This window comes from Loxodonta africana, chromosome 19, assembly GCF_030014295.1.
Source record: "Loxodonta africana isolate mLoxAfr1 chromosome 19, mLoxAfr1.hap2, whole genome shotgun sequence".
Taxonomy (NCBI): Eukaryota; Metazoa; Chordata; class Mammalia; order Proboscidea; family Elephantidae; genus Loxodonta; species Loxodonta africana.
The window spans coordinates 60,705,898-60,718,503 of record NC_087360.1 but is presented as its reverse complement, the minus strand read 5'-3'; the positions used below and the strand labels follow the sequence as shown (position 1 = coordinate 60,718,503).

At 39.9% G+C, this 12,606-nt stretch overlaps 1 protein-coding gene across 3 annotated transcripts in view; it reads left to right on the top strand.

The window, feature by feature from the left end:
- Positions 1 to 12,606, top strand: part of IDO2 (indoleamine 2,3-dioxygenase 2) — a 113,487-nt gene that overhangs the window by 83,754 nt on the left and 17,127 nt on the right. For all 3 annotated transcript variants that reach the window (XM_010592549.3, XM_064272791.1, XM_064272790.1), the window contains exons 6-8: positions 200 to 299; positions 1,701 to 1,818; positions 12,156 to 12,207. In XM_010592549.3, coding sequence (XP_010590851.1) covers positions 200 to 299; positions 1,701 to 1,818; positions 12,156 to 12,207 — 270 coding nt within the window. The remainder of the gene's footprint in view (positions 1 to 199; positions 300 to 1,700; positions 1,819 to 12,155; positions 12,208 to 12,606) is intronic.

The window sequence follows — 12,606 nt, the reverse complement described above, 5'->3', positions numbered from 1 at the left end:
GTGAACTTGAGTTTGACGTGGTTTAATCTCTTTCTTCCCTAAGCAAAGTGTATGTTCATCCCCAGGGCTGTCATATGGAACCGAAAAGTTGGCCACAGATTTTACTTTGCATTTGTCCAACTTGGTGGGGACGTACGGGCAGTGAGTACTCACAGTGCAGGCTCTATACCTCTAACAAGATCATCCTTCCCTTTCCAAGGAACCTGGACACCATCGTTGCATTTCCTGGGGGAGAAAGCCTGCGTGGTTTTATACTGGTGACTGTTTTGGTGGAGAGAGCAGCAGTGCCTGGGATTAAGGTATCTTCCCACTCCACAACACTTTTTCATTTTTTAATGGGAAATCAGTTGGAACTTGACATCTTACCTGGTCTCTTTCTCTGTACTTGATTTCTCAATGCAGATACACATAGGCCTTGTTTGATTTGTTTCAACCCTGAGAAGAGAGACCTAAATTCTAGCCTGCAACAGTATCTCTCTCTCCTTAATTTCAGTAAAACTTGGAATTGACCATTGACCCATTCAAATGCCAGGCATTGTTCTAGGCAATGGGGATATCAGGAAGAAAAAGACAAACACCACCCAGACCCCCGCAGAAGCTCACGATCTGGTAGACCAAGATGGGTTGTTGTATAGGGTAATTAAAAAAAAAAAAATGCAGTGTTTCACAAAGGCACACCTAAAGCCTAACCTAGGTTTTGAGGATTAGGGAAAACTCCCTAGGGGAAATGAAGCTAAATGAAAATCCAAGAGTTGTATGGGAATCAGATCCAGAGAGAGAGAGAAAAGGAGGAGAAGAGGGGAGGGAAGGGAAAAAGGGAAGACAGATGAGAGGAGAGGAGAGAAGCCTATTCCAGGGAGGGAGAAGCACTATGCAAAGGCTCAGAGGAAAATGCAAGTATTTAGAGCTGGAATGCATCATTGACATTATCTAGCCCTGGGGCTTGCAAACAAATTCCTTCAGGGATCAGACAGGTAACAGAAAGGCCAGGTGTAAAGCAAAAGACAGTAGAGGGACAAGTGATGAGCTAGAGACTTCATGCCTTGCCTAAAGATATTTAAGTTAGATTTACACTTTTCCTCATTACCTTTCCTGCTAAGCCTCTTCTCAGCGTTCTCAGTAGGATGGCCGGTCCTCACGTAATTATTAACAGGACCCTCTTTCTTTCTCAAAGGTAAAACTATATGGTCACTTTAGTCCTCCACCATGTGTTAAGTATGTTGAAAGATACAGAACAAAACACTGGCCTTCAAAATGTAGTTCAGATAAGGGAGAGACTGCTTTGAGACAGGGAATGCTTCATGGAGAAGGGGGCCCTTGAGCTGAACTCTGAAGAAACCATCTGTAAGACAGAGCTTGGGAGTGAGAAAACCCTGGTTGAAGGTGCAGAAGTAGAAATGCTCATAATATATAAGCCCAGAAGAAAATAAAAGTTCAGCCCCCAAGAAGTAGAAAAAGTGGCAGTCAATGGAAAAATCCAGAACAGCCTATCCAGGGGTTTATCTGGGAGGTGCTTAGTGGGGATGGGTTCAGGCTCTTAGATCCCACAGTGGATCTAGTTTGGGGGTGCTCCCAGGAGCTCTGACAAATAGCCCAGGAGTCAGTTCCCCTCCACTGGGTCCCACAACTCTGGGGGCACACTCCATCTCAGTGGGCTTTAAGTGAATGCAACCAAACTGAGTGAATGATCTCACCCCCAGGCACTTGTTCAGGCAGTGAATGCAATCCTACAGCCCAGCCAGGACTCCCTGCTCCAAGCCTTGCAGCAGCTGAGAGTCTCCATTCAGGACATCACCAGAGCCTTGGAACAAATGCACGGTACAATGAACACTCCCTGTGTTGGCTGAAAGCTCCCCAGAGGCTGAAGTCTCTCCCAGTGGGGCAAAGGCCTAACTGGGTGATGATGATGCTTGTCTCCAGCAGATGGCATTGATGCATTACCTTTGTTTTAAAGTAAACTCATTTGCTATTAAGGAATGATTTCTCAGTTTGCAGAGATGGCTTCACGTGTTTGTCCTCGGCATTTTCTGGTGGTTAGGATAACTTACATTTTTCCTTTCATTGCTGGCCAGATATTTCTTTGGCATCTGGCATGAAACTGAAGAGGAGGTACACAAGAACGTGGGCTGTACACCGTCCATCTGCCATCCTCCAGGGCAGAACGGAGATAATGGGGCTTGTCTTTAAACTCTCTCCTGTCTTTAGAGGAGACTCTCTTTTGACTTTTCTTGCTGTTAAGTAGTGAGCTGACTGACCTTGGCTTTAGGCCTTATCTGGTGGGCCGTCCAATTCTCTTTTTCTCTGGCCAGCAAAAGATGAGTGGTTAATGGTGTGGCCAGTTAAAGAAGCCCACACTTACGGGGATTGTTTACATTTTATTCTGGTGACCACATTCCATCTCCAGTATCTGAGAGGCTCTTCAACTTCCTCTATCAGAGGAATCTTAAAAAATATGCTGAGGCTTTTCTTAAGGAAGGGTGTGGCAGAGCAGCTAATAGGGGAAAAGCCCCTGTGTAACAATTTCCCCACATCCTGCTTCACCAAAAGAATGAGAGGTTCTAGGTAAGAGAAAGTTTATAGCAAACAGAGGAGGAGGGCAGGAGAAAGAAACCAGGTGATGCTGATCGTTATTTCCTTGTGTTAAAAGAGTAAATAGACTTTTCACCCCGGAGTGTCCACGCTGATATAAATCCATCTGAGGTCACAACGTTATGTATTACTTCCATTCAACGTCCCTGTTTTACCTGTTACGTGTGCATTTACTCCATTTCCTTGAATTTTAATTTTAAGCCCCTCTGATAACATCATTTGGAAACCCTGGTGGCGTAGCGGTTAAGTGCTAGGGCTGCTAACCAAGAGGTCGGCAGTTCAAATCTGCCAGGCGCTCCTTGGAAACTCTATGGTGTAGTTCTACTCTGTCCTATAGGGTCGCTATGAGTTGGAATTGACTCAGCAGTGGTGGGTTTGGTTTTTGGTTTTGGATAACATCATTGGGCCCTGGTGGCGCAGTGGCTAAGAGCTTGCCTGCTAACCAAAAAAGGTCGGCAGTTTGAATCCACCAGGCGCTCCTTTGAAACCATATGGGGCAGCTCTACTCTGTCCTATAGGGTGGCTATGAATCAGAACCCACCTGAGGGCGACAGGTTTGTTTTGGGTTTTTGATAACATCTGTAGGTTTCCTGCCAAACAAGCACTCCCCAAACTTAGAAAGATGCATTTTGCTTTGCTAAGACGCTCTGAATTCATTACTCAGAGTATCAAGCCCATTAGAGGAACATTCCAGATGTCTTCAGACCATGTGAATGAGCAGAAGTGGATAGTTTGGGAAGGCTGTGAAAGACTTTCCACTGCATCACACAGATATGTAGTAAGATGGCCAGCCTGTGTCTGCCTACCCCAGGCTTTCCCACTGTGAATGTTCAGTCACTTCTTAAGCCCAGGCCAACTGCCTGATGCCCTCTTGGATATTCTCTCTGAGGTTGTTTTCCACTCTTTTGCTTTATGTTTTTCCCCCTTTATACCTGATTACAGAAGGTGACCATTTTTCTAGGGCCACATTCCTTATTTCCCCCAAAGGCAAATTTTCCCACACAGACATAATTTGTTTTAAAGATTTTCCTGCCAGTCATTACACTGAGATGATGAATGCATCAGACTGTATTTTCCAAAGATCTCTAAAGTCCCTAGGTGGTGCAAACTGCACTCAAACTCGCCCAGCAGTGCCGGGAAAAAAATACCTGGTGATCTGCCTCTGTAAAGATTACAGCCTTGAAAACCCTGAGGGACAGTTCTACTCTGGAACACTGGGTTGCCGTGAGTTGGAATGAACCCAACAGTGTTTTTTTCTTTTGAAATCAGACTGTATTTTCTAAACATGGTTGCAATATCTTCTGCATACCTGCTCCTCTACAGTGTGTTCTTGACACCCCTGTCATCAAGAGGTGGAGTCTATGTCCCTCAGACATAGGTGGGTTGGGCTTGTGACGTGCTTCTGGTCAATAGAATGCAGTGTACTGACATTACATGACTTCTGAGGCAAAGCTAGAAAAGGTGATAGAGCTTTAATCTTGTAACTGAGTCACCATGGAAGAAGCTCACTTGCCCCAAGGCCACCATCTTGTGAGAAAGCCACACCACATGGAGAGTCCATTTGTGTGTTCTCCAACTGGCACTTGGCATGGGAGGAAATGGGCTTTCAGATGATTCTACGCTCCAGTCTTCAAGTCACCCTCAATCCAATGCTTCCCAACTGAGGCCACTGACACTGGAGCAGAGGCAAGCCATCCCTACTGACTCTTGTCCAAATTGACTCACAGGATCCAAGAACATAGTAAAGTTGTTGTTTATGCCACTCAATTTGGAGTGGTTAGTTACGCAGCAATAGAAACCAGATAAATATAGTTATAACAATAAGAACACATACTAGAAACTGAGGTTTAAGGAAACACACATACTTTTTAGTCATTGTCTTTGGTTTATAGTTGTTAACTCCCCTCTGAATGATAAATAGAAGTTCAGCTGGACTTCTTCCTCAGCTTTCATTCCCAAGAACACATCTTGCCAAACATTTCCTTTTCTTTGAGCCCATCTTTAGCAAGAATCATAAACTCTATTCCCTATCTGCCTAGATGCCTCTTTTCCAGACATGGAAGCCTGAAGGTATGCTCAAGCCAGTATAGAAGATACCCCTTGTTTTAAGGCTGCAATGGGCATTTCTAAGGACCAACATACTGTGACCTAAGTCACTAAGCTTTTGCCCAGCCCACCCATGATTCTCACTTCACAGTTTACACAGGTCTCACTACTGATTCCAGAATAAAACTACTCTGTGTTTCCCAGTCTGACTGCCTGTAGGCAGAACTCCGTAGAAGTACTAAAAACACCAGCTATACCCCATCTCAACTTGCCATTGCTTTTTTGCTTGTCAGCACTGAGTACCTGCAGGGTACAGGTCTACCATTTCTTTTAAATTGATGGTCTACATAGAGCCTAGCCAGTTCTGAGCTTTGTGGTCAGTTGCGAGGCTAAACTATTTTCAGATTTTCAAGTATCTAAATAATTGTCAGATATGTTTTTTGGCATGTTTCTTGATAGCCCCTGTTATCTGAGAATTCATTTTCTCCCCAGAAAAGTGGAGAGATTTTCTTCTCTGAAAAAACAAGGAAATTTTTGCCTTGTGTTTTTTTTTTTTTTTCCTGAATCAACAGAATTTCTACTTTCTCCTTGACCCACTGGTAGTTATGAGAATTTTTCTTTTAATGGTCACGAGGAGTCTAAATATTTTCTTCTAATAATTTGGTGTATGTGTTTAAATTGTATTTCTTAATCAGTAAATTGATGCTAAAACAAGTGTGAATTTTGCTACAATTTCCTTCTGATTAATTCACTTAATTTTATCTGAGGACTTTCCTTTCTTAGGTTGGAAACTTATGTCTAAACCCAAATGGAAAATAATTAATGCTGGAATTCTCCTCGACTAAATTCCAGACAATAATTAATCACATTCACATTTCTAAAGTTGTCTTCACTTGTGGATTTATTACACACAGTAATCTGTAATTATAATCAGGCACTGGTTATTGTCAAGTCAATTATGGCTCCTGGTGACCCTGTGTGTTACAAGTAGGACCGCTCCATAGGGTCTTCTTGGCTGTAATCTTTATAGAAGCAGGTTGCCAGGCCATTCTTCTGTGGCACTGGTGGATGGGTCTGAACCGCCAACATTTACATTAGTAGTTGAGCACACACTATTTGTGCCACCCAGGGTCCTGGCCTGAATATACCTAAACCATTCGAGCTATCATCTCATACTTTAAATCCACTTTTATAATGTCAAAACACCAAATATGGAAACACATAGACAGACATACATACATAAAACCAACACTCGAAGCACTGAAGAGTAATATAAACACTTACAGAAGATTCCTCAGAGATGTAAAGAAGACCATCAATTGTATATCATGCATCAAAACTATCTCAAGTTCCACAAGATGTGATTCTTATTGTTTTACATAGTTAAGGTTGACTTCAATTTACCTGTATATTATCAACTTGCTTTGTTCTTCACTCCTTTTCACTCATTTATGCTGCCTTTAGGATTTACTCTAGTGAGAGTCTACTGGTAGTGAATACTTCCATCTAAAACTTGCCTTATTTCACTCTAATTCCTAAAGAATGTCTTTGCCAGCAATCATATTCTTTAGATATTGAAGACATCTGTTGAATATCTTCCATTTCCCATCGTCACTACTGAAAAGTTATCTGTCCATCTATCAGTCTTTGAAGGTAATCTATCTTTTCCCTTTGACTCTTTTTAAGATTTCCTCTTTTTCTGTCATATTGTTCAGTTAGTTCTGCTTAGGCTTCATTATGCTTCTTTAAAATTTTTGAAAATTCTATTTCTGTTCTTTCCTTTTTTTTTTTTCCTGCTGATTCTCACTGCTTGTTCTCCTTTATTTATTTTTTATTTTTGTCTTATTTTTTACTGCTTGATGCCTATTGCCCTTGAAAAATCATTTGTAAGCAATCTTCAGGGATTAGGGAAAAGAAATATTTGTATTTGAATCTTCCTGGTTCTGGAGGACATTGTTGTTATGTTGTTAGGTGCCGTCAAGTCGGTTCTGACTCATAGCGACCCTATGCACAACAGAATGAAACACTGCTCGGTCCTGCGCCATCCTTACAATCGTTGTTATGCTTGAGCCCATTGTTGAAGCCACTGTGTCAATCTACCTTGTTGAGGGCCTTCCTCAACCACCTTAAATTAAGTCACCAAGTGAAATCCTGTGTACTAATCAGGCAACTGAGGACCCATATGCCAATCAGGCAATGGAACCTGGAAGGAAATGTGCAAAAATGGTCATAACTTCTCAGGGACAGATTTTTTTTTTAACCCTGCTCCACTCAGCACTAAGGTAACCTTCATTTGTTCTGGAGGTGACTGGCAGGCGTGGAGGGGAGGATCTCTAATTCACACTGACCATCAGATTATACGCTTTTGGGGCTCCCAGCTTAATATGAGAATGGTGTCATGTAAAATTCCTCGGCATAGCTGGGTCCAGTGCCTTATTTCTGGCTCTTATTATATGGAGAAACCCATAAAGCCAGAACCCGAGTGTCCCCGGATTGGAAAATGCCTTCAGGGAAAAAGTAGCTTTGCCACTCCAGTTTCTGCCTTCTTTTCTGGTTCTTGCTTTCCCTTAGGTTTTTACCTGGTGGCTCCTTATTGCCGTTTCTGCTTTTTGATGTCTTTATGAAGACATCTTCATAATTTATTCAGTTTTTTTAAAAAAATTTTTTTCAAAGGGAGTATAAAAAAAGGCATACCCGTTGCTGTTGAGTCGATTCCAACTCATAGCGACCCTCTAGTGGGGCAGTCCTACTCTGTCCTGTAGGGTCGCTATGAGTTAGAATTGACTCCATGGTGATGGTTAATGGCAGGGCACAGTAGAACTACCCTAAGGGTTTCCAAGGAGCTGCTGGTAGATTCAAACTGCTGACCTTTTGGCTAGCAGCCTAAGCTCTCTAGCCACTGTGCCACCAGGGCTCCAGTTAATACTCCATTATCACAAACTAGTCTCTTTCCTTAATGTTAATTTTATTTGCGTCTCTGCTCTCTCTGTTTCCATCATCACTTGATCTAGACCTGGTATCATCATCTCTTGCCTGAACTTCTGCAGTAGTCTTCTAAATCCTCTGCTTTGTCTGCTCTTAACCTAGTCTAATTCATTCTCTACACAGCAGCTGGGGTAAACTTTTAAATGTGCAGATCATATTGCATCACTTTCGCTCCTAAAGCTTTTCAACTATTCCCGGCACAGCCGAATACAGTAGCCTCTAGTCACATGTGGCTGGCTGTTGAACACTTGAAATTTGGCTGCTGCAACTAAGGAACTGAATTTTTAGTTTCTGTTATTTTTAATTAATTGAAACTTAAAAATGGAATCAGTGTAAGTAAAATAATTTTCTGCTAAATATAACTTTATCGTTTTAGTAAAAGCGTATATTTCATGTAATTATTGAAAATTTAGCACCTAAATGAAATAGGCTGTAAGTGTAAAATAGAATTAAAAATATATATATTTTGGTGTGTTTTCAGAAAAGGTTTACACAGAAGTTTAGGCTCCCATTCAACAATTTCTACACAAATTGTTCAGTGACATTGTTGACATTCTTCACAATGTGTGAACATTCTCATTATTTCTATCCTGATTGTTCTGTTTCCATTAATCTGGTTTCCTTGCCCCCTTGCCTTCCCATCTTTGTTTTAAAGTAATTGTTCACATTTGGTCTCATACAGTTTTTTGTTTTTTTAAGGAGGACTGTACTCATGGGTAATATTCTTTATTTTGTGAGCCAATCTATTATTTAGCTAAAAGGTGATCTCAAGGGATGGTTTCGGTTAAAGGCTTAAAGAGTATGTCAGGGCAATAGTCTCAGGGAGTCCTCCAGTCTCAGCCAGTCCAGTAAGTCTAGAACTTTTTAAGAATTTGAGGTTCTGTTCCACATTTTTCTCCCCTTCTATCAGGATCCATCTATTATTGTGGCCCTGATCAGAACAGTTGATAGTGGTAGCTGGGTACCATCTAGTTTTTCACAGCTAAGTACCAGATGTACTATAGGATTTCTCTAGATTCCCTTTATTACAGACTATACAGACTATTAGTTCTATAAACTAGTTTCTTCTTTGAGTCTTTGGTTTCCTTCTTTCTTATTTGCTCGAGACGAGTAAAGACCAATAGTTGTATCTTAGTCAAATAAAATTTTTAAGTGTTTAAATGTGTACACAGAATTTCAAGGATGTATTACAAAAAAAAAAAAAAAAAACCTCTAATGATAATATTTGGATATCTGGGGTTACATAAAATATATTATTGCTATTAATTGCATCTATGTTTTTTCCTACTTTTTGAAATTCCACTAGTAGAAATTTGATACTAAATGTGTAGATCACATGGTATTCCTATTGGACCAATAGGAATTTGATTTGTTCATTATTCTAATGATAAGGCTAAAATACTTAACCTGTTCTATAAGATCCATTATGATCTGACCACAGACTATTTTATTTTTAATTTAATTTTATTTGATACCATGTTTTCCTTTACTTGGTTTTTTTTTTTTTTTTTTTTTTTGGCATTAGCTTTTATTTCCACTACTAGTCTGTCAGTTTGTTGTACTGTGGTGACTTGCATATTACCATGATGCTGAAAGCTGTGCCACTAGCATTTCAAATGCTACCAGGGTCACCCATGGCAGACAGGTTTCAGCAGAGCTCCCAGACTGAGACAGACTGGGAAAGATGACCTGGTAGTCTACTACCGAAAAAAAAATTGGCCGGTGAAAACCTTATGATAGTGGCAGAATACTGTCTGGTATAGTGCTGGAAGATGTGTCTCTCAGGTTGGAAGGCACTCAAAATATGACTGGGGAAGAATTGCCTCTTTAGGGTAGAGTCAACCTTAATGATGTAGATGGAGTAAAGTTTCAGGACCTTCATTTGCTGATGTGGCATGACTCAAAATGAGAAGAAACACTTGCAAATATCCATTAATACTTGGAATGTGGAATGTACAAGGCATGAATCTGGGAAAATTGGAAGTTGTAAGAAATGAAATGGAAGGCTTGAAGATCAATAACCTAGACATTAGTGAGCTGAAATGGACTGGTATCGACCATTTTGAATCAGACAATCATATGGTATTCTGGGAAGGATAAATTGAAGAGGAATGGTATCATGTTCATTGTCAAAAAGAAAATTTCAATGTCTATCCTGAAGTACAGTGCTGTCAGATAGTTCCATCAGAAAAACAAGACAAAACAAAAAGAAATATATCTCATTTGGGAATATTACTTGAATTGCATTAAATCTGTATATTCATTTGGAGAAAAATTACATGATTTTGATATTATGGCTAATTTTTTCCTCTTATGATCAGGCAGGTGAAGAGGTAGACAGCAGCATAAAAATATCAGTCTAAGGTTTTTGGAAGAGATAAACTACTCCAAACTATTTCTTCATATTGCCAGGCATTCTTTTGTCACATGGGCTAAAATTTATCCAGATGGAGAACCATTCTCTTAGGTATATTTCTTGTTTTAGATTTGGATATAAGTTTCCTTGTCCATGAGCATTGTATACGAGAACATACCTTTTCATTTATTAGCTCATCTTTAATTTCTTTCAAGGGTTATTTTATAATTTCATACATACGTAAGGGGCTCACACATTTGTTTTTTTTGCAGTTACTTTATGGTTTTCTTCCTGTTGTATATGGTATCTTTCGATTTAACTACCTCTTTTTTTTTTTTTTTAGTTGTTTGATGCTGGTTTATAGAAATGAAATTGATATTTGAGTATTAATCTTGAATCCCACACCTTACTAAATGCTGTTATTAAGTCTAATAATTATATGTAAGTTACCTAGGTTTTCTATATAGAAATGATAGAATTTGGAAATAATGTTGTTTTGTTTCTTCATTTACAATAGTCTTAATTTTTCTTTCTTTCTTCTTCCTTTTGGCTGGGATCTCCAACACAATGCTGAATGGAAGTGCTATTGCTTCATTTTGTTCCACGTTTTAAAGGAAATGTTTTAATATTTCACTGCTAAGTACAATTAAAAAAAAAATTTTTTTAAGTACAATATGTACTATAGAATTTCTATAGATTCCCTTTATTAGTTTAAGACTGTTTCATCTTACTCTTAATTTGCTAAAATTTTGTTTATTTTGATCATGAATGGGTGTTGAATTTTATAATTTTAGTTTTATATCTTGAAATTATCATTTAATTTTTTTCTCCTTAAAACTGTTAAGTTGGATAAACTATTAAAGTGTTGCCAATCATTCCTGCTTCAGCCAAAACTTGTAAAGAATGTTTAGCGGTTTCTGTACGAACAAACCACCAAATGGGAAGGGCCCAGAAGTAGAGCCCAGAGAAAACTCTAGCACATGGGACATTGTCACAGAAGACCAGAGAGATTGGAGTACCACGTGGGGTCAGTAAGGAGCCCTGGTGCTAAACAAGGAGCTCTGGTGACACAGCAGTTAAGAGTTTGGCTGCTAACCAAAAGGTCAGCAGTTTGAATCCACCAGTTGCTTCCTGAGAGCTCTGTGGGGTGGTTCTACTCTGTCCTATAAGGTCACTATAGGGCTGCTATGAGTCGGAATCGACTGGATGGCAATGGATTTGTTTTTTTTTTTTTTTTTGGTTCTGGTGCTGAATGAAGACATGATTCAAGTGGGCCTAGAGGGCTTCAGAGAAAATGAGGAGCAGGAGGAAGAGATGGGGGTCCGGAGGCTAGTTGTGGTGGTAGAGAAAAAGGAAATGATTGTATGGAGATGGCATTTATAAGCCTCAATAAAAAGACGTTTCTTTTTCCATCAGAAGCAAAGGGACACAGGCAGGAATATAGGTAAGATAAATATATACCAGATCACAGAATATTTAGGGTTCTCATTATATGAAGAAGAGAGAACAACCTTCAAATTTGTCACTAAGAAGTTTAGCACAAAAGAACAGGAATGTTTCCTTATAAACAAGCTAATATCTAGTAGAATCAGTTATACCCAGGAATTGGCATAGATTCAAAAAAAGAAAAAAAGCCACACAGATTAATGAATGCAGCTAAGAATAGAGCTAAATGAGCCTATACCTGACCTGGTGTGGCCGTCCCGGGACAAGGGACAAGGGACACTCATTCCTTCTTCCTTTGTTGACTAAACAGAGCTTCACTTGAGCATGGATGACTTTAGTTTCCCTCTCCTGGGAAAGCCTTGGAAGACGTGATGCTTTCTCACTGCTTTTCTCCTCTTCCTTTCCCACATTCTCTCAGACATCATGTCTGTTTAAAATATTACATTTTTAAAGATGGCCTTGATCTTTTTGTTTTTGTTGATGTTAAGCACAGAAAAGGGAAGTTCTACAAATAGAAAAGGGCAGCATATGGAAGAGTTTAAAAGTTCTGAAAGCACCGGTGAGGGGGACTACAGAAGGGAACATTCCAGCCCCCTCTTGCTTCTGCTTTCATTCCAAGGTCTGAGTGCAGATCAGATAGAGGAGGCAGCCTCAGGAAAGCAGCAGGGCCTGCATGTGGAACCAATTCCTTTTTGTGCTTGTAGTAAAGTTCATATTTTGATTGCTTCTCCAGATTATGTAGATCCAGACATATTTTATGCAGTCATCCGGATCTTTCTCTCTGGGTAAGTATAGTTCAACTGTTTTTCTGCATGGGGAAAGAGCAGACAGAAGCTTCCTGGAGTAAGAAACACACCACGTAACCCTTGCTAGCAGAGTAATTACTTGCGTCCACTCTTGGATGAAAGAAGTGGGATATCCTCTGGATGATGAATGACATTGGAGGTTAATATTTTTGTTCTGAATGATTGTTCTTTAGGCCATCATATTAGATCCATTTATATTCACTTTTCTAGAACCTCAACTTGGTGACAGCAAAAAACAAAAGAAGGAAAGAAAGCCCAAGACGCCATCCACATAGCGTTATTGCTTGTACCCATTCTCTCTCCCCTTTTGATCTAGAGGGTTGAATTGGAGGAATAGACAATAGCATGAAAGCATTAGCTAATACTCCTGGAAGAATT